The sequence below is a fragment of the Aspergillus pseudodeflectus genome (assembly GCF_044049435.1).
Source record: "Aspergillus pseudodeflectus strain CBS 756.74 chromosome Unknown BJX68scaffold_89, whole genome shotgun sequence".
NCBI lineage: Eukaryota > Fungi > Ascomycota > Eurotiomycetes > Eurotiales > Aspergillaceae > Aspergillus > Aspergillus pseudodeflectus.
This window is the reverse complement of record NW_027263865.1, coordinates 20051-44588: the sequence shown is the minus strand read 5'-3', so window position 1 is coordinate 44588 and position 24538 is coordinate 20051. Positions and strand designations below refer to the sequence as shown.

The 24538-nt window shown below is 54.0% G+C and overlaps 9 protein-coding genes across 9 annotated transcripts; 4 read left to right on the top strand and 5 right to left on the bottom strand.

Annotated features, from left to right (window-relative positions):
- Window positions 1–256: 256 nt before the first annotated feature.
- On the bottom strand, window positions 257–1722 carry BJX68DRAFT_259380 (glycoside hydrolase family 88 protein; the record flags this gene model as incomplete). The annotated part of the gene is made up of 2 exons (XM_071043684.1): window positions 257–1552; window positions 1603–1722. The coding sequence occupies 2 exons, from the start codon at window positions 1720–1722 to the stop codon at window positions 257–259; spliced, it is 1416 nt and encodes a 471-aa protein (XP_070892825.1).
- Window positions 1723–2065: 343 nt separating this feature from the next.
- On the top strand, window positions 2066–3954 carry BJX68DRAFT_249310 (hexose transporter protein). Its single transcript, XM_071042083.1, has one exon. It carries the CDS (start codon window positions 2239–2241, stop codon window positions 3811–3813), a length of 1575 nt encoding a protein of 524 aa, XP_070892824.1. The 5' UTR covers window positions 2066–2238; the 3' UTR covers window positions 3814–3954.
- Window positions 3955–4414: 460 nt separating this feature from the next.
- Window positions 4415–6949, bottom strand: BJX68DRAFT_249308 (transcription factor domain-containing protein). Its single transcript, XM_071042082.1, has 5 exons — window positions 6778–6949; window positions 6583–6711; window positions 5839–6523; window positions 5449–5788; window positions 4415–5399 (listed from the first exon to the last, which is right to left on the bottom strand). Exons 1-5 carry the CDS (start codon window positions 6819–6821, stop codon window positions 4528–4530), a joined length of 2070 nt encoding a protein of 689 aa, XP_070892823.1. The 5' UTR covers window positions 6822–6949; the 3' UTR covers window positions 4415–4527.
- A 274-nt stretch (window positions 6950–7223) lies between these two features.
- On the top strand, window positions 7224–9175 carry BJX68DRAFT_249307 (major facilitator superfamily domain-containing protein). The gene is made up of 2 exons (XM_071042081.1): window positions 7224–8653; window positions 8721–9175. The coding sequence occupies exons 1-2, from the start codon at window positions 7394–7396 to the stop codon at window positions 8940–8942; spliced, it is 1482 nt and encodes a 493-aa protein (XP_070892822.1). The 5' UTR covers window positions 7224–7393; the 3' UTR covers window positions 8943–9175.
- A 647-nt stretch (window positions 9176–9822) lies between these two features.
- BJX68DRAFT_215338 (Hydantoinase B/oxoprolinase-domain-containing protein) lies at window positions 9823–14188 on the top strand. The gene is made up of 3 exons (XM_071037800.1): window positions 9823–10982; window positions 11036–13186; window positions 13255–14188. The coding sequence occupies exons 1-3, from the start codon at window positions 9999–10001 to the stop codon at window positions 14077–14079; spliced, it is 3960 nt and encodes a 1319-aa protein (XP_070892821.1). The 5' UTR covers window positions 9823–9998; the 3' UTR covers window positions 14080–14188.
- A 1-nt stretch (window position 14189) lies between these two features.
- Window positions 14190–15184, bottom strand: BJX68DRAFT_215328 (glutathione S-transferase family protein). The gene is made up of 2 exons (XM_071037798.1): window positions 15017–15184; window positions 14190–14949 (listed from the first exon to the last, which is right to left on the bottom strand). The coding sequence occupies exons 1-2, from the start codon at window positions 15068–15070 to the stop codon at window positions 14341–14343; spliced, it is 663 nt and encodes a 220-aa protein (XP_070892820.1). The 5' UTR covers window positions 15071–15184; the 3' UTR covers window positions 14190–14340.
- Window positions 15129–19260, bottom strand: BJX68DRAFT_215333 (uncharacterized protein). The gene is made up of 5 exons (XM_071037799.1): window positions 19101–19260; window positions 16112–19015; window positions 15808–16060; window positions 15652–15760; window positions 15129–15600 (listed from the first exon to the last, which is right to left on the bottom strand). The coding sequence occupies exons 1-5, from the start codon at window positions 19193–19195 to the stop codon at window positions 15362–15364; spliced, it is 3600 nt and encodes a 1199-aa protein (XP_070892819.1). The 5' UTR covers window positions 19196–19260; the 3' UTR covers window positions 15129–15361.
- Window positions 19256–20755, top strand: BJX68DRAFT_249294 (putative methyltransferase). Its single transcript, XM_071042080.1, has one exon. The coding sequence runs from the start codon at window positions 19839–19841 to the stop codon at window positions 20658–20660; it is 822 nt and encodes a 273-aa protein (XP_070892818.1). The 5' UTR covers window positions 19256–19838; the 3' UTR covers window positions 20661–20755.
- A 760-nt stretch (window positions 20756–21515) lies between these two features.
- BJX68DRAFT_272781 (fungal specific transcription factor domain-containing protein) lies at window positions 21516–23061 on the bottom strand (the record flags this gene model as incomplete). The annotated part of the gene is made up of 4 exons (XM_071047275.1): window positions 21516–21758; window positions 21819–22313; window positions 22361–22865; window positions 22913–23061. The coding sequence occupies 4 exons, from the start codon at window positions 23059–23061 to the stop codon at window positions 21516–21518; spliced, it is 1392 nt and encodes a 463-aa protein (XP_070892817.1).
- Between the last annotated feature and the right edge of the window lie 1477 nt (window positions 23062–24538).

The following is a 24538-nucleotide window of genomic DNA, read 5'->3' as shown; positions in this document are numbered from 1 at the left end:
TTATAATCTTGTACTCTTCATGGGCATAGAAGGAGATGCCCACAAGTTTCCATGAGCAGTGAAGCTGCAAGGGATAAAAACCAAATGCCAGTACAGAACACGTATCTTAAAACGTCTCCAGTAGTTGCTGGGTTAATCCATGCTCTAGTAGGACGTTGGAACTAGGTTTAAATACAATGATAATGGGATTCTATCCGAATCTTGGGTCCCAACCATGGGAACTAACATAAACTCTATGAGGCCTCTATATACCCACCTAAACCAAACCCATCCTCAGCAGCTGATTACCAAACTCCAACACATAATAATCTGCATACACGAGACCATGGTCACTGTAGCGATCATGATCTTGCGCGTTATGGTTCGCTGTCGCGTTCTTTAGGACTGCATCGAATCGCTGTCCAGACACGACATCCTCCACGCGGACATCATCTCCAACATTGACCAATCTTGCTCGCTCTTGAGAGTACGAAAACTCAATCGTGTCCGTCACTATCCGAATTGCAGCATCAAAGTAGTTCCTCGCCAGTTTCACATCACCGGCCATTGTCAAAGACTGTGACAGAAGCAACAACCCATTCGCGGCAATGACACCAGCGGAAGAATCTCGAAGAGGCTCACCCTCAATGGGCGCATCAAAGTCCCAGAGCGGAACATACCGCCCAATTGTCCTCTTCTCACCGGGAACAGGCCGTTCCACACACCCGGGGGAGGTCTCGAGTCGGTGCAGGAAATAATCTGCCAGTCCGCATGCCGTCGTGAGGAACTCGGATTCCTTGGTCCAGTTGTAAGTTTGCGCAAATCCGTGGATGGCCCATGCTTGTCCGCGTGCCCAAGTCGAGTCCGCACGGTATCCCTGTGCCGTCCGATGCTGTTTGATACCCCCTGTGCGCGGATCGAAATTCACAACGTGGTACGTTGAATATAGCGGGTATCTGCCCTCGAACTCCTCACGCCGTAGGAGGGAACGAATGACCGTCCGCGCATGCGTGGTTGCGATATCAGCCAGCACGGGGTCAGACAGGTGTTTCGAAGCATAGAAGAGGAGGTCTAGGTTCATCATGCTGTCGATAATAACCAGACAGTCGTCTGTAAGGCTGGTGATTTGGACATCTGCCTGACGCAGAATGTCCCAGCTGCGGATTGCCCCTGCGCTAGGGACGTAGCGACTAGCGAGGCTACGCGCCGCGGTAAGTACGGCATCCAGACTCTCTTGGTTGCTTGTTAGCTCCCAGTCTTTTCGAATGGAGGGTTGGATGATAAATCCCATGTCGTGTGTGTCGGTCCGAGCCATCATTGCTTGGACGGGTTCTGTCCAGGTACGAGAAAGAGAGGTAAGCTGGCGACTGAGGGAAGCATGCGGTATCGAGATGCCGCCCTTATCGTGCCCAAAATATGGAAAGGCTTGAGGGAATTTAATGGCACGTTCTCGTAATAGATATAGGATACCTGGGAAGAAACCACAGGTCCAAAAATCCTTGTCGCGGAGGAAATACCGCCCGGCGTCTGGACCATCTTGAGGGACGAATTCAGGGTAAACAATCGGAGGAGTCTGTAAGTGTAAGTAATTGAATTACAGATTGCAGCTTGGAACCGTCTTACATTATTGTCAAGTGACTCGACGGCCACTCGGAGCATTTTGGCCATCACATTTTCCGAGAACAGTTCTCCTAACACTGCTCGGGTACGGGCAGCGTGTTCAGAGAGACCAGTATCGCCCATTTCGGACCCAGGAGGCGTCGTATGGGCGTTGGTCTCGGCCCCATCGGATGCTCTAGACTCGCTGGAGGTGGGCGAACCGGGTGCAGGAATAGAAGACGAAAAATTTGACGACGACATGGCAGATTTACGACAACAGCGCTATTTTCTGACAGAAGCAGGCCATTTATGCCCTTGAAGCGGCATGACGGAGAGCGATTGCCCGGCCGAAAGGGCCCCGGCCTCATTCTCCCGACGCGGGGAAACCAAGACAAATCAAGGCGCCAAGTCCAGCCAAAGTCATCCGACTCGCCTTAGCCTGCGCTTGGTTGAGGCCAAAGACGTCCACAAGATCGTCCGCGATTAGGCCGAGCCAACTCAACACCCAAAGGCGCTCCATCCGATTTCCCCGAACCCCAGAGAGCGACTCCACGCGGGATGCAGATTGCGGGGGGTCTATAAAAGGCTTGAATCGTCTCCTCCCGTCCAGGTCTCCAACTCAACAACCTCCATCAATCTGACCATCTTCCCTCTGTCGCAATGCTTTCCCACTCGGATAACTTCGAGGGGCTTGCCCTCAAAGATGTGATTCCAAAAGATCGCAAGCCTTGGTGGAAGGACTGGACTCTCCTGAAACTCAACACGCTCCTCCTATGCGCCCTCATCACACAGATCGCATCAGGCTACGACAGCAGCATGCTCAATGGAATGCAATCGCTGCCGCAGTGGCAAAAGTACTTCGGCAGTCCAACAGGCACACGACTCGGCGCCATGACCTTTGGCCCGACTGGAGGCATCCTCATCTCCGTGCTCGTCTCTTCCCAGCTCTGTGAGAAGTTTGGGCGCCGCTGGCCGATTTGCGGAGGGTCGATCATCATCATCTTCGGCTCGATCCTGCAAACTGCAGCTATCAACTACGGCATGTTTGTGGTCTCCCGGTTCTTTGTCGGTTTTGGATTGGGCATCGTTGCTACCGCGGCACCCCCTTTGCTCACAGAGGTGGCGTATCCAACCCACCGCGGCAAACTCGTTTCATTCTACCTCGTCACTTGGTCGCTGGGCTCCCTGATCGCCGCCTGGATCACGTACGGCACGTTTAAAATGTCTGGATCCTCGTGGAGCTGGCGGATCCCGAGTGTTCTCCAGTGTTCATTCTCGCTGGTTCAAGCTGTGCTGAGTGTGTTCGCCCCGGAGTCCCCACGTTGGTTGATTTACCAAGGGCGCCACGAAGAAGCGCTGGCCATCCTGACCAAGTATCACGGCGATGGTGAAGCGACCCCCCTTGTTCGCTTCGAAATGGCCGAGATTACGGCAACCCTCGAGATGGAAAAGATTCAAAAGGCATCGCGCTGGACAGAATGGATCGCCACCAAAGGAAATAAACATCGTCTCTTCATCGCCCTCTACATCCCAGCCATGTTGCAATGGTCCGGCAATGCCCTTACATCCTATTACCTGTCCAAGGTTCTCAATACGATTGATATTACCGACTCCAAGGTCCAGCTAATCATAAACGCCTGCCTATCCGTCTGGTCTTTTCTGACCGCTGCCTTCTTTGCCCTGTTGGTCGACCGTGCAGGACGGCGCCGGCTCTTCCTGTGTGGAATGGGCGGGATGGGCCTCGCCTACATCATCTGGACCATCTGCTCCGCCCTCAACGAAAAGAAGCACTTTGAAGACAAGGGCTTCGCTGGCGCCGTCCTCGCAATGATCTTTGTCTTCAGCGCCGCATACCACATGTGTTCGCCCGTCGCACCCACCTACATCATGGAAGTCGTCCCCTTTTCGCTCCGAGCCAAGGCGTCGATGATGTATCAACTAACAGGCAACCTGGCGGGTCTCTACAACAGCTTCGCGAACCCGGTAGCGATGGATGCAATTTCATGGCGATACTATATCGTCTGGTGCTGCGTTATTGCTGTCAACTTTGTGATCATCTTCCTGTTCTTCCCGGAGACCAAGGGCAAGGCGCTTGAAGAGGTGGCGGAAATCTTCGACGGACCAGATGCGTTGGCGGGGGTGAATGCGATGAGGCAGATGGGCTTGGATGTCAATGCCGACAAGGCGGTTGCGGTAGGCGAGTCCGGGAAGGCGGCACATGTCGAGCGGGCTTGAAGGTGGATCTCTGGTGGGTTTTGGAACTACAACTTGGTATAGGACAAGGAGGTGTTGAATATTATACTGGGGATAGCCGGCTTTACACAGAGCAGAATACACTGTGGCCTAATTCTCTAAAATCTGAGTCGTGCAGCTTAATCACTGGTGTAATCTTCCTTTTGCTGTCAAGAGGAGATACTCAAAAAGCCTCCGAAGACTGAGCGTGAAGCAAATACCATCAATCGGAAGAGTTCCAGCTGCTCGATTCCAATGTCGTTCCGCCGATAGATATGTGCATACATGCGCTCAGCTTTATTGAGCAAAAAAATATCGTTCATGCAGGTTCCTAGGTTCGAAGAGTTTATCAGGCTCGTTATTCGAAAGTGCCCTGCTTGGTTTACCGGTTGGCTTACGTACCATGGTTGGCAGGTCAAGCGCTGCCGGGGATACACCACTCAGATGCTACTCTTAGTTTCGCAGAAGTACACCCCTGAAGTAGCAAACTTGATCAAAGGCCCGAAGACAGCTCATCGCAGAAGCGTCGCGAGGACCAGCCTGGCTGTATTACCATGTGCGAGCTTGAAGCTGCGGCCTATTTTAGAAAAAGTGTAGTCGTCTGGGCTTTGTTACTGTCATCATTTAACGAAATTGCTAGGAATCCAGCTATATACAATCTTCCCATCATCTCGTAACATCATAAGGCTCATCATCAAAGCATTAGAGAGTCATAACCTACTGGTTAACAAAATTAAACTGCTCATCAACCTCCGCTGGAAACTCTCTCAGCGTGCCGTCCTCTGTGAACAAAGTGTCCACCCACTGCACTTGATTTCCATCCAGAAAGTCGCCAATAAGAGGGTTTCCAAGGATATCTACGCCAAGAAACTCCATGGGGGCTTCCCTGGCCTCGTCCTGCATGCTTGTTGGTGTTTGGATGATCTGCTGCAGGGTCTCAGGGGGCAGTGGGCCGACCATTGCCCTGGGGACCAGGTGTCTCTGGGCGTGTAGTCCGTCGCCTCCGAAGCGGCCTGTGGCCAGCAAAGCCGTGACACGCGCCTGAATGTGCGAGAGCCTCTCACAAAAGTCCACGGCGGGGATATTCCCGTCATTCTTCAACGCGCGGAGCACACTCAGCAGTGTCTCCAGGTACTCCGAGTTGACAGACGTCGCCCTCATCATGGCAGACATGATGAGAATCATCGCCGCCGAGAAGATATGATGAGCATCCCAATACCCAAATGTAGCGATTGATCCATCCAAGAACAAACACTCCACCATCCGACTTGACGCCTGCGCCGCATGCACGCAGCTCTCAGCTAGGGCCATTGTGATGGAGGAGATATTCGGTCGAGCGGATCCCTCCTCCCGCACTTTCGGGTCCAGTTGCGACTTGAAGAGGTGGAGGAGCACTGGGCGCGTTGCTTGTATGATGCACTGGTTGTAGGCGAGGTGGAGGCTTGCAACGGGACGCGGCGTGCCTCGGTCTTTGACGCGCATCTCAGAGGGAAGTGCGTCGTGCCAGGTTCGGAGCTGTTTTAGGATGCTGTGCACTTGGTGGATGTAGCGCCCTTTTGTGGCTTTGGGGATTCCGTAAATTTGAGTCACTATAGACGTCAGAAGCGGACTTTAAGAATGCTAGCAGCTCATGCTTACAGATATTGCCCACGATGCGACCAAGCTTGATGTTGATGATGAGACTCGACGGGTCCTGAAACTCCGCTGCCTCTTCCTTTGACAGGCCATCCATACTGGGCATCTCTACGTCAATGTCTTCATCGCGGACGGTAAGCGGCTGGCCGAGCTTTGACGCCGAGAACCGATCGAAGAAGTAGAGCACCCACCACGTCCGCCGCCGACTTTCGCATTCGACCGGGGTCAGTGTGGTAGTTTTCGGGGCAGACCGGTGCATACCCAGGCTCAACGCAAGCCTTGTAGCGATACCGCTGTATGTATATGCGGTTCTGATGCGGCCGAAAATGTTCGAGGCCCATGCCTGTTGCAATTAGTCACGTCCCAGCCACAGAGAGAAAGAGTATGTCTTACCAGAAGGGTCAGAACCTCCACCTGCATCAGGGACGGCTCCTCATAAGCGTCAAGATTGTCCTGGAACAGATTAACCGCCCTGATGTAGTTGTTCGTCCCCGGCACCCTGTTGTTGTCTCCCACCCCGCGGCGGTTCGTGTATATTTCTCCCAAAGCCATGAGCGAGTAGAACTTGCACAGCCATAGCATTGAAGGGACCACTTCCTTACGGTACACGGCATCAATCTCCCTCATAAATGTGACCTGCAGGAACAAGGGATGGTAGTTCCCAATGAACCGCTGTGCCACGTTCAAAAGGAGCTTGACATGCATGCGCTCAGGGAATTCCCATCCCTGAGGTATCGCCAGACGACTGTGTGTATTCAGCCGGAGGTAATTCGACAACCCGGCCGTCGAAGGGGTATAGTTATCGTCGAGGCACGAGAGCAGCCGGTTGCTAAAGGCCGCGCAAGATGCTTCGCCAATGAAGCCGGGCTCCGCCGACCGCTCGCGACCCCAGTTCTCTGGTTGTCTGTCAAAGAGCGGGTTGAAGAGGTTCGTTTCTTCGTTGGATAGGGGAGGTGGGTCGTCATCGTCGTCGTTTTCGGTGTGATTTGGGTTGATACCGTGCTCCTGGCTTCGGCGTTGATGTCGGAGGGCGAGGGCTCGCAGCTGCTTGTTTTCTGCTTCGAGATCATCGACGTAGCTGGACAGAGCTCCTCATTAGGGCTTATTCAATCCGCTCAAGGTATCAGCAACACCTACTTTTCGGGAACTTGGACTAGACGCTCCTTGTCTGGAAATGAGCATGCCTCCGGCCTGCCTATGGACAGACAGGTCTGGCAAGGCACCCCCTTGGAGCACTTGATCTTCTTCCGATGACATCTATGACAACTACGGCAAATCCTGTTAGGCATTATCGACGACACAACAGAACAACTATGGAAGAAAAATGCTCACGCTGCGATGAGCCGCTTCGGGCGTCGTGGGGCCTTGCCGGTCATGCTGAATGGTCTTTTCTGCTTCCAAACTCCAGAACCATGCAGCAGATGGGGCGGGCTAACGGCCTTGATATCAACTGTGGGGTCTGGGGTAAACGGTCGAGCGGACGGTGAGGACCGAGGGAGGATGGCATCTGTGTGAGTTGCCGAACGCTGAGGCTGAAGATAGACACGAGATATGCCCGAGATTACTGCGAAGAATCATGTGACTTGTCTATGGGCCAATCAGCAGATAATAAACCCTGCGATTGCCGAAATTTGGAGATATCGCCCGGCAAAGCGTCGCTGGGCCGAATGCGACCCACGGGCGGGGCAAACACCCCTGGCTTGGCCGCTTGGGATGGCCTCGTGGAGGAGTGGACCCCAGCCTGTTTCCTCCGAAATCATCATGATGGTATCTCCTAATTTCATTATCTCATTATCACCTCTGGATCCGGGGTATTCGCGGGTGCAGGGCAGTTGGAGGCCCCATCCGCTTAAAAGGTTGCTCGTCCTCCGCTGAAATTTCCTCCACTTCCCACCAGCTCTTTGGGAGTCGTTTTCTACCCATTTTCACGCCCTCACCCTTTGCCACCATGGTTTCGATACCAGAGGCCACTTCCATCTCCGACACACTGCCCGACAAGGAGGTTCAGCAGCCTCCGGCCGACGAACATGACATTTACATCGACCCAGCTGCGGAGAAGGCTCTCCTGCGCAAGCTCGACATGTGGATTGTCCCGCCCGTCATGCTGCTTTACCTCCTGAGTTTCCTGGACCGTGTCAACATCGGCAACGCGAGATTGTACGGGATGGAGGAGGACCTCGGTCTAAAGGGCGACCAGTATCAGATTGCCGTCTCGATTCTCTTCGTCACCTATATTCTGTCAGAATTACCCTCCAACCTCGTCATCAAGCGCTTCACCCCATCTCGCTGGATCTCCTTCATCACGACCTCATGGGGGATCGTGGCTACGTTAACGGGCATCGTTCAAAGCTACAAGGGGCTCGTCGCCTGCCGCGTCATCCTCGGCGCCCTCGAAGGCGGCCTCTTCCCTGGTCTGACCATCTACCTCACCATGTTCTACACAAAACGCGAATACGCCCTGCGGATCGGCTACCTTTTCGTCTCGGCCGCCATCGCCGGCTCGATCGGCGGCCTGCTCGCCTACGGCATTGGCTACATGGATGGAATCGCGGGTCTCCGCGGCTGGCGCTGGATCATCATCCTCGAGGGAATCCCGACGTTCATTCTGGGCATCTCCATCTGGTGGTGGCTCGCCGATACCCCGGATACGGCGCACTACCTGACCATGCAGGAGCGTGAGCTCATTGACCTCCGCATGCGCCGACAGATCGGGCACACCAAGTCGTCCGATCAGATGCACAAGGCGGATGTGTATGCTGGGTTGAAGGACTGGAAGATCTGGCTGTTCTGCATCGGCCAGTTTGGAGGCGATACGATCCTGTACGGGTACTCGACTTTCCTGCCCACCATCATTAAGGGCCTGGGTAACTGGAGCACGGCGCAGGTCCAGGCTCTTACCATTCCTTGCTACGCGCTCGGCGCAATCAGCTATATCGTTGTGGCGTGGTTCTCCGACCGGTTCCAGAGACGTGCCGTGTTTACTGTGATTTTCGGCCTGACATGTGCCGTTGGCTACGCGATCCTCGTTAGTCCTGCTCCCGGCGGAGTCAAGTACTTCGGCTGCTTCCTCGCCGCCATGGGACTCTACGTGATCGTCGGTCTTCCTCTGGCCTGGCTACCCAGCAACAACCCGCGCTATGGAAAACGCACAGTCGCAACGGGGTTGCAGCTTACGATCGGAAACTCGGCTGGTATTCCCGCTCCATTCGTGAGTCTCGCCACCCTCTATGCCCTTTCACCATCCACATGCACCATACTAACAGGTCTCTGTTTAGCTGTACAAAACAAACGAAGGCCCCCGCTTCATCAAAGGCCACGCCGTCTCGATGGGGCTCGTCGCCATGTCTGCCATCATCTACCTCGCCTTCTGGGCGTTCTTCCATCGCCAGAATAAGAGGAAGCTCGAGGGTAAGGAGGATTACAAGGTTGCGGGGATGACAGAGGAGGAGGCGGAGGAGCTTGGAGAGCATAACCCGCGGTTCTTGTATACGTACTGAGTAATGTGTGTTGGGGGGTGGACGACGGGGTGGTTGGTCTGGATGGCATTTGTATATATTTTGGGTGCTACAGCAGTTTATTCAAAGGCTTTAACTGTATTTAATAGTCGAGTGCGCCTTGTTGTGAGTCTGAAATACCCGCGGCGCAGTTATATATATCGACGGAGGAACTGCAACGCCGGCTTGAATGAACAGGAAGAAATGAATCTCCTCCAACCATCGCCGTAATAATCGAGATAGGTGATCATAATCATGATATTACGCGGTAAAGACTAGGTCTGAGGAACGAAGGCTTGGGCTCTTCTCGAGGTCGTTTGGCGCGCCTTGCCTCACGTTCGAACAGTACGAGCCATTTCTCAACCGATTCACCAGAATTACAAATATTTCCGCTCTCAAGTCCCATCATTACTGTTATCCAAGCCTCGAAAACATAAGATGAAGATAGTCAGATCATGTAAACTGCGCTACGGAGTATTCTCTCGCCAGACGCTGTAAGCACTATAGTCTATTGGGAAGGCTCGAAGAATGGTGCTGGCTTTGGAAAATAGTGGCCGAGTACCTCTCGCCCGGCCGGTCATATCATAGGAATCGATCACTGATATCACCCGGTAGATAAACATGGGAGTGCTGGAATTACCTCGTGTCTCCGACGGGCGGAAGCTGCCCCGGGAAAAATCGAAACAAAAAAGGAGCAACTGCAGCCCGCGCGCGGTCTCTGATTCGTGGGGAACGGTGCACCTCGTTAGTTAGTTACTCCAAATCAGCCTGACTAAGCTCGGCGATTGGCAATGAGAGCCCGGCATCTTTCAACTTGCCGGCCAGGCCGACCGGCGCCTCCAACTCCCCCACATCTTCGGAGAGAGGCTCATCGCCGGTGCTGGTCGCGCAACTGCGCGTTTCTCGATATAAACGGTCCAAGGACGCGAGGATTGAGGTTGGATAATATTATCATACATCTTATTATTCTCTCCTTCTTCCATCCTCTCTCTTCCTCCTTTTCTCTTTTATTCCCCCTTTGTGCCATCTCTCTCCAACACACATTACACACAACTCATCATGGCACCTCAAGGAATCCGCATCGCCATCGACCGCGGCGGCACATTCACAGACGCCTGGGCCGAAGTCCCGGGGCGCAGCGAACACATCGTCTTCAAAATCCTCTCCGTATGCCCAGACGAGTACGACGACGCGCCGACAGAATGTATCCGCCAGATCCTGGAAACCGCATTAGAAAAATCAATACCCAAGGGCTCGCTTCTAGATCTTGAGCCCATCGAGTCGATCCGCATGGGAACTACAGTCGCGACGAATGCGTTATTAGAGCGCAAGGGCGATCGTGTCGCGTTTCTTGCCACGAAGGGGTTCCGCGATATTTTGCTTATCGGAAACCAGACGCGACCAGATCTATTTGATCTTTCTGTTCGGCGGTTAGAGCAACTGTATGAGACTGTCATCGAAGTTGACGAGCGGATCACGATCGAAGGGGCGAGCGAGGCGCCGCAGAACGAATGGAACACCGTCGATGTCAACTCCGATCCTGCCCTCGTCATGGGACAGACCGGCGAGGTTGTGCGGATTATGAAGAAGCCGGATCTCGATGCAGTTCGTGCTGACCTTGAGAAACTTAAGGCGCAGGGGTTCGAGAACCTCGCCATCGGCTTCATGCACTCGTATACCTACCCCGAGCACGAGCTGCAGGTGAAGAACCTCGCGGAGGAAATGGGCTTCAAGGTCTCCGCCTCGTCTGTGCTACAGTCCATGGCGAAATATGTCCCGCGGAGTCAATCGGCTGTTGCGGATGCGTACCTTACTCCGATGACCTTTGCGTATCTCGATGGATTCCGCAAAAACTTCAAGGGTCAGCTGGAGGATGAGAGCGCCAACAAGCTGCTTATCTGCCAGTCGGATGGTGGTTTGACGAGCTGGTCCAAGTTTACTGGATTGAGGGGTGTGCTCAGTGGACCTGCCGGAGGTGTTGTCGGCTTGTCGAGGACATGCTATGATGATGCTGATGGTACCCCGGTGCTTGGATTCGACATGGTATGGCATCCTTTATTTCCATTTTAGGAGTCATATGCTAATGCAAAATTCAGGGTGGTACGAGCACAGACGTCGCCAGATACTCTGGTGCACTAGAACACATCTTCGAAAACACCCTGGCTGAAGTCACCATTCAAACTCCGCAGCTGGACATCAACACTGTCGCTGCTGGCGGTGGTTCCATCCTCGCCTGGGAAAACGGCCTGCTCAAGGTCGGCCCCAGCAGTGCTGGTGCGAACCCTGGGCCTGCATGCTACGGCAAGGGCGGTCCGTTGACTGTGACCGACGCCAACTTCCTGCTTGGACGGATCATCCCCGATTTCTTCCCTCGCAAGCTGGATCTCGATACCGTCAAGGAGAAGTTCAGGGCCCTCGCCGAGATTGTCAACAGAGAGAAGGATAACGGTGGTGAGCCGTTTACACCCGAGACTTTGGCTCTCGGTTTCCTCGCCATCGCCAACGCGACAATGACCCGGCCCATCCGCACACTGAGCGAGGGCCGTGGCTACGGAGCAGCCAGCCACAACCTGGGCTGTTTCGGTGGTGCCGGTGGTCAGCACGCCGTCTTCGTCGCTCGTGATCTCGGCATCAAGCGCGCGATTATCCCCTGCTATTCCAGTATTCTCTCTGCCTACGGAATGGCCCTGGCGGACGTCGTCGTCGAGAACCAGGAACCTGCTGCCATTACCTTTTCCGAATCCGTCGTCCCCGAGATCACGGCCCGTCTCGACTCGCTCTCCGCCCGCGGCGCCAAGGGTCTCGAGGCCCAGGGCTTCGACGCCAGCCTGACCGAGCACGAATGCTTCCTCAACATGCGCTACCAGGGCAGCGACACTTCGCTGATGATCGCACTCCCAGAAAAGAACGTCCACGATGCCGGCAACGCCTTTGAGGCGCGCCACACGCAGGAATTCGGCTTCTCGCAGTCCGCGCGCAACATCCTCATTGACGACGTCCGCGTTCGCAGCGTCGGCAAGTCGCGTGTCCTCAACATCTCCAGCCCCTTTGAGGAGCTCAAGAAATACAGCAACAGTGCTGAAGCGCTAACACCCACACCAACACCCCTCTTCGCGCGAAAGATCTTCTTCGAGAAGCACGGGTGGACCGAGACACCCGTTTACGAACTCAAGTCCATCCGCGCCGGCGTGCACATTCCCGGTCCTGCCATGATCATCGACAAGACACAGACCATCGTCGTCGACCATCTCAGCAAAGCAATCATCCTCCCCGAACACGTCATCCTCGAGGTCGACCGTGCCGACCGGCAGAGCGTCACCACCGACACCGTCGACCCCGTACAGCTCAGTGTCTTTGGCCACCGCTTCATGACCGTCGCCGAGCAGATGGGCCACACCATGGAGAAGACGTCCATCTCCGTGAACATCAAAGAGCGCCTCGACTACTCGTGCGCAATCTTCTCCGCGGACGGCGGCCTCGTCGCGAACGCGCCGCATATCCCCAGCCATCTGGGCTCCATGAGCTCGGCGATCGCGTACCAGGCGCAGCGGTACAAGAACTCTGGTGAACCGCTCAAGCCCGGCGACGTGATCATCAGCAACCACCCCCGTGCCGGAGGGACTCATCTCCCGGATATCACGACCATCACGCCCGTCTTCGACGACGAGGAAAATCCGCAGGAGATCATCTTCTTCGTTGCGAACCGCGGACACCACGCTGATATCGGTGGGATTGTTCCGGGTTCTATGCCGCCCAACTCGACGGAGCTGTGGCAGGAGGGTGCGGCGATTGAATCGTTCAAGATGATCAAGGAGGGTGTCTTTGACGAAGCCGGTCTCATCAAGCATCTCTACGACGAACCTGCCTCGTTCCCTGGTTGCAGCGGCACACGCACACTGAGCGAGAACATCGCCGACCTCAAGGCCGCCGTTGCCTCGAACCAAAAGGGCATCGAGCTGATCCGCGCCCTGATCAAAGAGTTCACCTGGCCCGTTGTGCAGCTATACATGCACGCAATCCAGGATAACGCTGCCCAGGCTGTGCGCGATCTGCTCAAGCAGTTTGCGGCCAAGTATGAGGGCGGGATCCTTGAGGCGACCGAGTACAACGATGATGGGATCCCGTTCAAGCTGAAGGTTACCATTGATCAGGAGACTGGGGATGCGGTCTTTGATTTCACGGGGACGGGCCCTGAACATTCGGGCAATTTGAATGCACCGCCGACGTGCTCGTACTCTGTAATTATGGTATGCCTCCCTTCCTCTCCTCCTCACTCATCCAATCTTGCCCTGCCCACAAACTAACGATAAAAAAGTACTGTCTCCGCTGCATGATCTCCACCGACATCCCCCTGAACCAAGGCTGCCTCAAGCCCATCAAGGTAATCTGCCCGGACAACACAATCCTCTCCCCCTCCCCAACAGCAGCAACAGTCGGCTGCACAACCGAAACCTCGCAAAAAGTCGCCGACCTCGTCCTCCGCGCCTTCAACGCCGCCGCCGCCTCGCAAGGGACAATGAACAACCTGTCCTTCGGCTGCGGCGGGACGGATCCCGTTACCGGGGAAGTCACCAAGGGATTCGGATACTACGAGACGATCTGCGGCGGGGCAGGCGCTGGACTTGGCTGGAACGGCGCGAGCGCTGTACACACACACATGACGAACACGCGCATCACAGACCCGGAGATCTTCGAAAAGCGCTACCCGGTGCTCCTCCACGAATTCTCCATCCGACGGGGAAGCGGCGGCGACGGGAAATGGCGTGGCGGCGATGGGTGTATCCGCGACATCGAGTTCCGCATGCCACTGCAGGTCTCTGTACTCACGGACAGACGTGTGACGGCGCCGTATGGGCTCGAGGGTGGAAGTGAGGGGGAGCGCGGTCAGAATATCTGGGTTCGTAAGGATCCCGTTACGGGTGCTACGAGGCAGGTTTCGCTGGGGCCGAGGAAGACGTCGATGTTTGGGGTTGGGGATCGGGTTATCATCCTTACGCCGGGTGGTGGTGGGTATGGCGCACCTGAAAATGGAGCTGAAGTGAGCTCAGCAAAGGGGCTGGAGATCATGGAGCGCGACTCGAGGTCGTTGTTGACGAATGGCTCGCTGGGTGTGCGGCAGGCGGTTGCCACTGGGAATTAGATTGATTTCTCATCCATTGTGTATATTTATTTAGTGCTTTGTCGAATTAGCGATTAATAACGGTTCCTCATTCCCATGGTCTTTCCACGTATCGGATGCTTCGGAATCAACTTGGATGGATGCTTGCGCCATCGCCATCGTTACTGACGTTGGCGACTTACCCCGCTTGGTATCTAGATAAAGAGCAGCGAACGCCCGCTGAAGCTCACGAGATTCATTTCATTTTGTCTACTTCATCTATACTTCGACAGAGTGAGATGCTCACTGAGGAACACTCCTCTTCTCAACAAACTCCGGCTCCCCAAACGCCTCCTTGACCCCGTCACTCGCAACAACACGCTTGAAGTACTCAACAACAGCGGGATACTTCGCGCGAACCTCCGCGTCAAGAACAAGCTTGAATCCCCAAGTCAACGACTGCGCAATAGTAATATCCGCTAGACTCAGGCTCTCCGTCGCGACGAACTTCCTCCCACTGGAAAGATGCTTCTCGAGAAGAGCAAGCACACGCTCCATACACTGAATCGCAAAGCCCTCGGCTCCTTCATCGAACTTCCTATATCCCAGCCTCGGGATAAGACACGTCATCGAGTGCGTGGTCAATTCATTCTCAGCGAGATCAATCCACTGCTTGACAAGCGCACGCTCAGCGGGCGTCGATCCAAGCAGCTGGTCCTTGGCTGACCCATTCTCGGCAACAAAGGTGGCGATTGCGCCGGACTCGAAGAGGTTGAGGCCGTCGGCGCTCGTGAAGGCGGGGACTTTGCCGAGCGGGAATTTGGAGAGGAAATCGTCGCTTCGGTTGGTTTCGCCCATAGTGAAGGGGCCGTCGGTTATGCTGAGGCCGCTGAGGTTTGCGACCGCGTGGATCTGCCAGGCACCAAGCGGGGTTAACGGGATACAGTGGCTGGGCTGAGGCTGCTTCCATGGCTCTTACCTTTGCGGCGCGGGGGTTGCCCGGGTAGCTGTAGAGGGTTCCGAAGGACGACATTGTGAGGGTTGTGCAGGGGTTGTCTATACCGAGTATTCAAGGTGTTGCGGTGTCTCGAGTGGTCTTTAAAGGCGCAGCAGGTCCTCGACTTCGCTGAGAAATCAAGCGGGGCAGCCAAGTTGTGCTTTGCTGTTACAGAAGACGGTCGAACCCCGCCGAACGCCCACTCGGCGAATATCTCATGCACTGTGCCGGTGGGATGCGGGATCATTTCAAATTCAAACTTCTCAAATCGCTATGAACGTGGTATAATGTACAGGTCTACATGCAGTCAGAAACAAGTCAACTCGGTCAATCCTGCGAAACCTCTTTCCCCTCCGCCAACTGCCGCAAAATCTCCCTCAGCCGCTTCAATGGCGTCGGCTTGGTCAGGAACAGATTGACCCCGCTCATGATGGCTTCGTGCTGCATCGACGCCGAGAGGGCAGCGGTGAGAATGACAATCGTGGCCGGCGGGAGCTTCTTCTTGTCCTCGAATTCGCGCATTTCGCGGGTCGCGGTCAGGCCGTCCATGACAGGCATCGAAATGTCTGGGCACGTTAGCTCTGCATGAGACAAAGAAAAGGGTACGGGCGCCTTACCCATGACCACCGCGTCGTATCTGGTCTTTTTGAACTTTTCTAGTGCTTCCAGGCCGTTCTCGGCAGAGTCGTGCGCGAATCCGGCGGCTTTGACCGACATTTCGACAATCTACAACGATGAGACACGAACAAAATAGCTATCAGAGAGTTACTAACCTTAAGATTGACTTGGTTGTCGTCTACCAGAAGGATTCTTTTCGCCTTCTTTTCGACGTCCTTTTTTTCGTCAGTACCATCTGTTTCGATACCATCCGAATCCGCTTTGATTCCGTTCGTCTTTGGTTCTTGCTCCGAACTAGCTTCCTCGTTCGACTGCACCGACGAGCGTGGCTTCTTCATCGTCTCGCCAAAGCCCTCGCTAGGTTTCAAGCAGTGTGACAATGCCGTCGCCAAGGTTCTTGGGCTCACCCTACGTCTGTCAGTATCATCACATGCAGGAAGCGGAAAAGAAGAGACTTACGGCTGAGTGAGGAAAATGACCGAATCCTCCACGCTCTCACCAAGTGCCTCCCAGCTACTCGTCCCCGCCGAGAGAACAATCAGCGGCAGGTGCGGCTGAATCCCTGTATCTGCAGACTTGGGCACCTTGGACCCCTCACGATAATAATTCCGATACTCGTGCTCCGTGACAATTGCCAGGTCTGGCTGGTTATTATCCATCTCATCTGCCGACAGAACACGCAGTCCGAACCATTCGGAAATCAACCTTTCGAGACTCGTGAGCATTGGCGCAAAGTCTTTATCGCCAAACCTCAAACCGCCCAGGTCGGAGCTCCGCGTGAAGAGCGAGACGGTCTTTCCGCTCAACTGCTCTCTTAACTTGGTGTACAAGTGTGATTGCGGGGTAGGGTCTTCTGGGTTCTCGATGGGGAGAACAACGTCCACCGACGTGCCTTTGCCAACCTCACTGGAGAAGCTGATCGTTCCTTTGAGCGACTTGACGATTTGATGCACCAAATGAAGGCCAACTCCAAGCCCGGGAGAGGTTGAATCTTCCTGCAAGAACGCGCTGTACAGATGGTGCGTAAGAAAGTCCTTGGACATGCCCCGGCCGGAATCGCTAATCGTGATGTGAACGGCGGATTTCTTTTGCCCGTCTACCATCAAGGTATCACCTTTCATCAAAAGCTGGATGTAACCACTGTTTGTGTACTTGAGGGCGTTGCCAAAGAGGTTCATCACGACACGGCGCCACGCACCAGAATGGACACTGTACAGCCAGCTGTCCTTCCACTCGATGTCGACAATCGTCATTAGTCGCGACTCCGAGCCGCGTTGAGGTCCATTGTTATTACTATTCTGACCCTTGCGCTGGTACTGCGCGCCGGCAAGAAGGCCTTCAACCACTTCCTGCACCAGCACGCTGAGATCCTCGTCCTGTCGAGACCCGGATACGGCTCCTTCGGGACTCGATTTGACGGCGCGGTTTTGCCCATTGCCATTCCTATTGTCGGAGCGGGTCATTGTGTTGATCTTGGCGTAGTCGAGTAGATGGTTGAGAGTGTCGAGCAAAGTCCGACCACAGCTGTAGACAGTTTCCACTAGGGATCGCTGTGCGTATGTATTCACCATTTCTTGGAGCAGCTCGACGGTTCCCAAAACTCCGTGCAGGGGCGACCGCAGTTCATGAGATATCGAAGAGATAAAATCGCTTTTGGCGCGGTCCGCCGCCTCCAAGTCGAGGCGAGACACTTCTGCCATGACCGTGTTGCTGAACGCAGCCAGGTATGTCAGGTCTTTTGGCTCCGAGAGGACTCGACCGGGATCGTTGGTCCACACAACGCAAACGGTAAACCAGCGTCCGCGCTGAAAGTCCCAGACAGGATAGATGGCAATGCACCGGGCGTCCGGGAGAACCTTGGTCAACCGTTGAATGTCTACTGTCTCCTGTTTCATGTTTTCCTTGTCGGGTTCCGTTGTCATGGCGCCGCGGCTGCCAGACGTGGAATAGTCGATCTCATCGGCAACTCCCTCGTAGCTCAGCGAGATAGAACCATCTTCCTCCAGATGGAAGATTTTGCCCCGTGGATACTGGTCAATGAGGTGGTTGATGAAGCCGCCCGAGAGTGAGATATAGTGGCTATCAGAGAGATTAACGCCTGCTTCTGACGTAGAGGAAGTGTAATGACCGACAACAAGACTTCGAAATCGCTGGTTGTCGTCCTCCTTGCTGGAATCGGTTTCAGACTCGGGGTGTGCGAGACCTGATGCCATGTGATCCTCTCCACTGCCGTCAGCCTGCTCGACATCGTAATCCCCAGGCTTGTCGTTGCTGGGAACGCTTGAGCTGACGGCCTGTCGTCGCGCGTAGACACTGGCATCGATGAACATCGCTCCTTCGACATCCAGCGCCTGGTAGATCATCGTAGCAGCACGGTTTACTACCGAACGGACATCTGATGGCGCAAGGGATTCTTGCAGTTGACTGGTAGTCGGCGAGAGCTGCGGCCGATTCTTCCTCTTTTTCTTCCCCTCGCCACCTTCCTGCTCGTCCTCGCCCTTGCCATCACTATCAGTCTTATAACGCTGAACAGGCGACACAAAGTCACCGGCGTTCCCCGTCTGCGAGCCAGTTTGCGATGTCTTCTCCCCATCCTGCTCATTCTCAGACTCATGGCCACTCTCCCCTTCCGAGGCGGAAACCTGCAGCTGCTCAAGGCGTTTGTTGACACGTGTGAGGTTCCCCCCGTACTTTTTGCCCGGCGCCTCGCGACTATAGAACCACTCGTTGAGATCGGATTTGCCCTTGACGAACAGGCCCAGCGCGCGCACCATCTTCTCCTCGCGGTACTCCTCACGCATCGCCCGTTGCGCCAGCAGGTGGTCCATAACCGTTGCCGAAAGTTCTTGTAGAAACTGCTTCTGCTCGCAACTTACACCATCTCGAGGCTTATCATCCAGCACAGCAACACTTCCTATAATGTAGTCATCCGGCGAAACAATCGGCACCGAGACATAGAACCGGTTATTCGGATAATCCGTAACCGACGGATGGTCCTTGAACCGTTTATCGGCCGCCAAGTCCCCGACGACAAAGATATCACCTCCCTTCTCGATAAACGAAGTGACGGCGTGGTAACACATCGTAATCGTCTGTCGGGGAACCTTGCGCACACCAAGCCACAGCGAGGCCTGGCAACCAGCGGCCTCGGCGCCGCGAAGAGACAAATCGGGGGTCGCTTCGGCGATGACATGTTGCGATGTTTTATCGAAGAGGGAAATCAGGGCTCGTTGCGCATTCATACGTAGCGAGGCGAGCTGCGCAAAGACGGTGAGGACATTATCGCGGGATTTGTTCGGGTAGTCGCCGACGGAGTGCTGTGCGAATTTCTCGGAGCCGGAGAAGCCCCAGTAGGGGAGGTACCTGTATTTGGGAAGGTGTCAGTGTCAGGCGAGCGCCTTCCTAAACGAACAGCGATACAGTAGGTGCTTAGAGTAGAGGAGCTTACAGGTGCGTCTCTCGCTCCCGGGCCCCTTCCCGGTTATACGCGTATTTCCGCGGCGCGCCTTCGCGGCCTTGACTCGAGCTGGTAGTTGAGGGCATTGAAAATAATTCGACACTGTCGGTTCATGAGTGGCAGTGTTCACAACAGTTGATTATAAGAGGGACTGTTGTTGAACCAAAGCAAGGACGCTGCTATAAAAGCCGATCCGATCGCAGCGTCACCGGGAACTACGTCATCGGTCCAGACCAAGAATTCGTCAATGCGAGCCAACTTTTGCTTTCCTTCGGCATCACTCCCAATTCAATGGGTCTTGATTTCGAAAGGATGCGTGATCTGCTCAGTACGTCTGTTTTCGTGCCATTTTTGAGGATAAGACCACCTCGAACCCAGGTCTCTTGCTGCAGTTGAGACTCGTGGTGGCGTTTGCCAGGTTCAGGAACGGCCGATCGGGGCGAGTGGGAGGCTCGGCGTCTTTTCCACTCGCGATCACGTCATCACGCAGACTGCACTGTCAGCATCTCTCACTGTTGCCACACGAGGTCAGTAAATCGGATTTGAAGGCGGCGTTTTTCATGCGTCGTGCAGCCAGTATTATTCGATATTCGAGCACCTTCAGCCGATTTGTCATCATCCCCGCAAGATCGCATTATTCAGCCCTCCAACTCTAACTATATAAGACGCCTCCATCCCTGGACAACATCTCCAACAGCATCAGCATCTCATTTTTATCTCATCTTCAAGATGTCCTCTCTCAGTGGCCCCGTCAGCACGCAAATCAGCTTCATCAACCCCCCAGCCGACGGCTCCACCCCATTCGCCTATGTAGAGACGCCTCCCGCCGGGGAACCACAGGAGAACTACACATCAACCACGCACGACGTGCACCTCAAAGACATTCGCGGCCATGAGAATGAATACAACCTCGACCAAGATGCCTTTCAAGTTCTTCAAAAGATCCCATCAAAAATGTCCTACACAGACTTTGACTCCGACGAAACCGTCAAATCAAAGTACTACCCCGAGGTGCAAGAGTTGATCCTCAACAACGTCCCAGGCGCACATAAGGTCGTCATCTTCGACCACACTGTCCGCAAACACGACCCCAATGCCCACCGACAACCCGTCAACTTCGCGCACGTCGATCAAACCCCTTGGGCTGCAGAACAGCGCGTGCGCGCCTCCATCCCGGACCCCGCCGAAGCCGAGAAACTCCTCAAGGGCCGGTATAGAATCATCAACGTCTGGCGTCCCTTGAACGGCAAGGTTGAGTCCATGCCTCTCGGCTTTGCAACAGCCGCAACTGTCGCGCCGGAGGATCTAATCCCCATCCAGCGGCGATACCCTCACTACACGGGCGAGACGATGGGCGTGAAATATAACCCGAAACAGCAGTGGCTGTACTGGTCGGGTATTGACGATGATGAGCGCATTCTGATCAAGTGCTCTGATACGCAGGAGGGGGTTGCGCATCATGTGCCGCATTCGGCCTTTGTGGATCCGAGGTCGCCGCAGGATGCGAAGCCACGAGAGAGTATCGAGGTGCGGGCGTTGGTTTTTGGGTGATCTTTTAGATTGATGATTTATGGGACTATGTGTGTAGACGATATTTTTTTTAAATCGCTAAAGTAATAATGGATTGTCACGAGATTTATATACAAGCTCTGCTTAAGTCAACGACATATATCTACCGAGGATAAGATGAACACGGACCTCGGTCAACAACCCGTATACACTCTCCTCAGCGATGAATTGAATCATAGTTTATTCCCTTAATAGCTGGCGAGTGAAAAACTTCGCAAAGGAGTATACACAACACAGATTCTGCGACTTAAATAATCCAATTTATGTAGAGAGGAAAACAAGATGGCTCGGATCTCGCCGAGCCAGATTGTGGCCTGAGGCATCAATAGTTCCCCGGACTCCAGGCCGATCTCACCTCCGGGCTCGCAGATGACATTGCATTTATTTGGCCTCTTATAGAATACTTCAAGTGAGGCCATGTAATGGGCCGCGGGCTATGGTGGATAATTGGAAAACCAATCTTCAAATCTTACTCCTGAACACGCAACACGGCTACCAATACCACCAACTTTACACAGCGCAGGACCTATTCACTTACTGGGGATTTGATCATTCCTCTTCTGAGATAGTTATAGTTGGGATTGATTTAATGTCCTACTAGGTATACAAAGTGTACCAACCACTCCAATCGAACGGTGCTACAAGAAACCGCGGGAACGCCAAGCCTCAACGCAGCGAGAGAGACAGCGGGGACGAACAGATATGATGGCGACGGAAAATGGACAAGGAAGCTATCCAGCACTAAGAATTGCCATTGGACTAGTAGTAACTCCTTAAAAGAAGAGACTACTCACCTCGTAACTGTCATCGCACATTATTATATCCAAAGGTGCTTGATCAACGATTTGATGGCGGTACATTGTCGATGGCTATACCTGAAGATGGGGTTTCGCTTGTCAGAGTAGGGCGAAGCGATTGAAGTATCTCCAGGATCTTGCCGCCAAGGCTATTGATGATTTTGACGTGTCGGAGTGCCCGAAACATTTCGTGGAACGGTGTATAGAATTGAGTATCTGGGTCGCGGTGGGTGTTGAGGAAGTCTGCGCAGAGGGAGAGGGGGATGGCGGTAAAAGGATGGATCTGAGTCAGTCAGTGCTCTCTCCTGCTGGAGCTAACAATGATAAGCAGGGTGGTAGATACCTTGGAAAAGTTGAGCTGGCCTAACGTCTTCACCAGCGAGATCATTTCCTGCGCCGCTTTGACGGCAGTCTCGTCGTACTCAATAGCAAATACAAGTCCAACCGCGTCAAAATCATACGCACTAAGCTCGAGAGTATGGTGGAGATACAAGATGGTAGTTTGGCCGAGCATGCGCGTGAAGACGCCAACCCCATCATTACTCCCGGTCATACTTGACGTGCGCCCTCCTAGCATATTTAGCCGCCGAGTCAAGGTGCTGTGGATCCACTGGTGTCGGTCGTGAAAGTTGCGGATGGAGCTGTTGTAGTTGCTCTCGACAAGGGCTTGGTAGTGATGGACGAGGGCACGGCCGCAGACGGTTGTGACCATGACTAGTTCTGAGAATGGAGAGGCATGGGCAGGGCCGTTAGAGGAAATGGCGTCAGCGAGATATTCCATCTCCACAGGATGGCCAGATTGGAACGCTGCTTCCGGTGCGGGCAGGCGTGTAGTGATCTGAAAGGGTTAGTTCGCTGTATACGCACCGGGCACTGAGAGCTCACCAGATGCTCAATCAGTGTAATGGGCCATCGACTTGGGATACTGAGGAATCGGTCGACGCAGTAGGCGACCCAGAACGTGCGGCGTTTCTCCTCCACTTCGACCCAATCAAAGGACCCGAGGCCAGTCGCAGACGAGTCAATCTCGAATAAACGCATGAGCTGCACCAGGCGAAAGGCGTATCCTGCGCGCATCCAGCATCGACGGTCGTACGAATGCATATATTCGTATATCACCAGAAGGAGACAGGCCTGCAGATGTTCAATATCGGTTGTATCAACCTCACGACTCTTCACTTCAAGCATATCGAGCATCCGTCGGGTCTCGTCGTATAGCGATTGGGCGAGCTGCTGGAACTGCGCTGAGAACGAGGCCGCGAGTGTCCACATGGCGTATTGAAGCGCTTGCCTCGCCTCTCTTTTTGGTTGCTGACAACTCCACCACGCATATCGGCTTTGGTGGATCATCGGTGTGAAGACATGTACCCGGTCAAAGTAAAGTTGGTTCCTAACGAGTTAGAGATTGTTTCAGTATCTTGCTATTTCAGCGCTCACAGTTCCTCTTTTATAATGACAGGTAGATCGGTTCCAGCTTGCTGTGGTGGGCTTGGAGCAAGGTGGAGATCCAAGGTGGTAGCAGCTGGACTTTGGGCCAAGAAGGAGACGGGAAGGCAGACATTCTCGAGTATCCGCGGCCGTCGCATTGTTGGAGAGGTCGAATAAAGGCTGGTGGAAGACGATAGTGTTCTCGCTTGCGGTGTTGAGGCGTTCTTCTATCGCAGCTGTGGTTGTTTCGTCAATGAGCAGCACACGTCGAAGATTAGACACGAACCTAATTTCTGCTGCAACTGCTGCATCTGTCTCCTCTTAGGCGCCGACCTCAAGTGGCTGAACTTGCACACAGTGCTGGTAGCAGCACACACCCCGCATTGCGGCGTCTTTCGATCGCATCGCAGCTTTCAACGACGACATTCCTCACAAGCTGCGCCTGGGCTTTTTCGCGGTCGCCGCTCGGTCTGCGGTGGACGTGGTGGTCCAGAAGTATCGTGGTTTCCAGGCTGCCATGGCTGCGAATCCATAATCAAACCAGAGAATGCGACACACGAAGGACAGAAGAAGAATAACCTAACGAAAGAGTGAGGACTGAGAAAGAAAAAGGGAAGGAGGGGTGGAGGAAAATGCAGCAGCGCCCTCCGCGGCGATTTAGCTCCTGACGCCAAATACCCAATCAATGAGCTCGCGGCCGAATAGGATTCTGAACTGATGAGCCGACCCCTGCTTGCGGAGTTCCAGCTTCTATCCAATCAATATCCCTGTCAATCCATTATCTGTTGGGTTTCCTGCTCCAGGGCGCAGCAGATCTTAGCGTGTGCCAGGTTTCCTTCCCGTATCTGTTCATTTTCTGGGGCAGTTGTAAACCAGCAGCTGGCCGCTGGCTTGTTCGCTGCTCAGTTACATAATGAAGACAATACTAGTAATATATCCGACGGGACAAGCCGTGGCTGTGGGTGATATTGGTTGCTTTAGAGTTGCTACATTCATTTGCAACAAACCCCACCAAGCAAACATAGGCTCAGATGCTACTAGTAAGGCCTTGCCAACCTCTCCGCGAAGCTAAAAATGCAGTACAGTTTACCCGCGCCAAGCAAACGCCTCCTAAAATGCAGAGCAGCGTCATCCCTTTGTCACAGTGCAGCCAACATCTCCCAGAGTCTAAAAAAGTAATAGTGCAAGGTTGCAGCTTTGGACCTCTTCCCAACTTGGGACATGGGTATTGGTGGAGCACGCCCTGGAGACCCCATCCTACCTAGTGATTTCGATAACTCCCAGTGCTTTGGGATGGGGTCTCAAGTAATGTGTAGCCCCATTCGCATTATTCCAATTAGGGCTTCTGCCAGAAAAGTGCGCGGATCTGACCATTGCAAGTCATATAACTTTAATAATCGCGAATCTGGCAGAGGACGGGGTCTCTTCATGAATTCCACCACTTTGCAAAACATGCACTCCCAATAGAATTCCATGTTCACAATCTGTCGTCCACCACGTTTCACTGCAACACGGTATAAACTTGGGTATTGGGCGCCTCCACTTCGAAACTGTGGTCAGAAGGCCGAGGTTGTTGGGCCTCTTGCACTTGTTCTGGCTATTCTTCCTCTTGAGGAGGAGCTTTAGTTAGTAAAG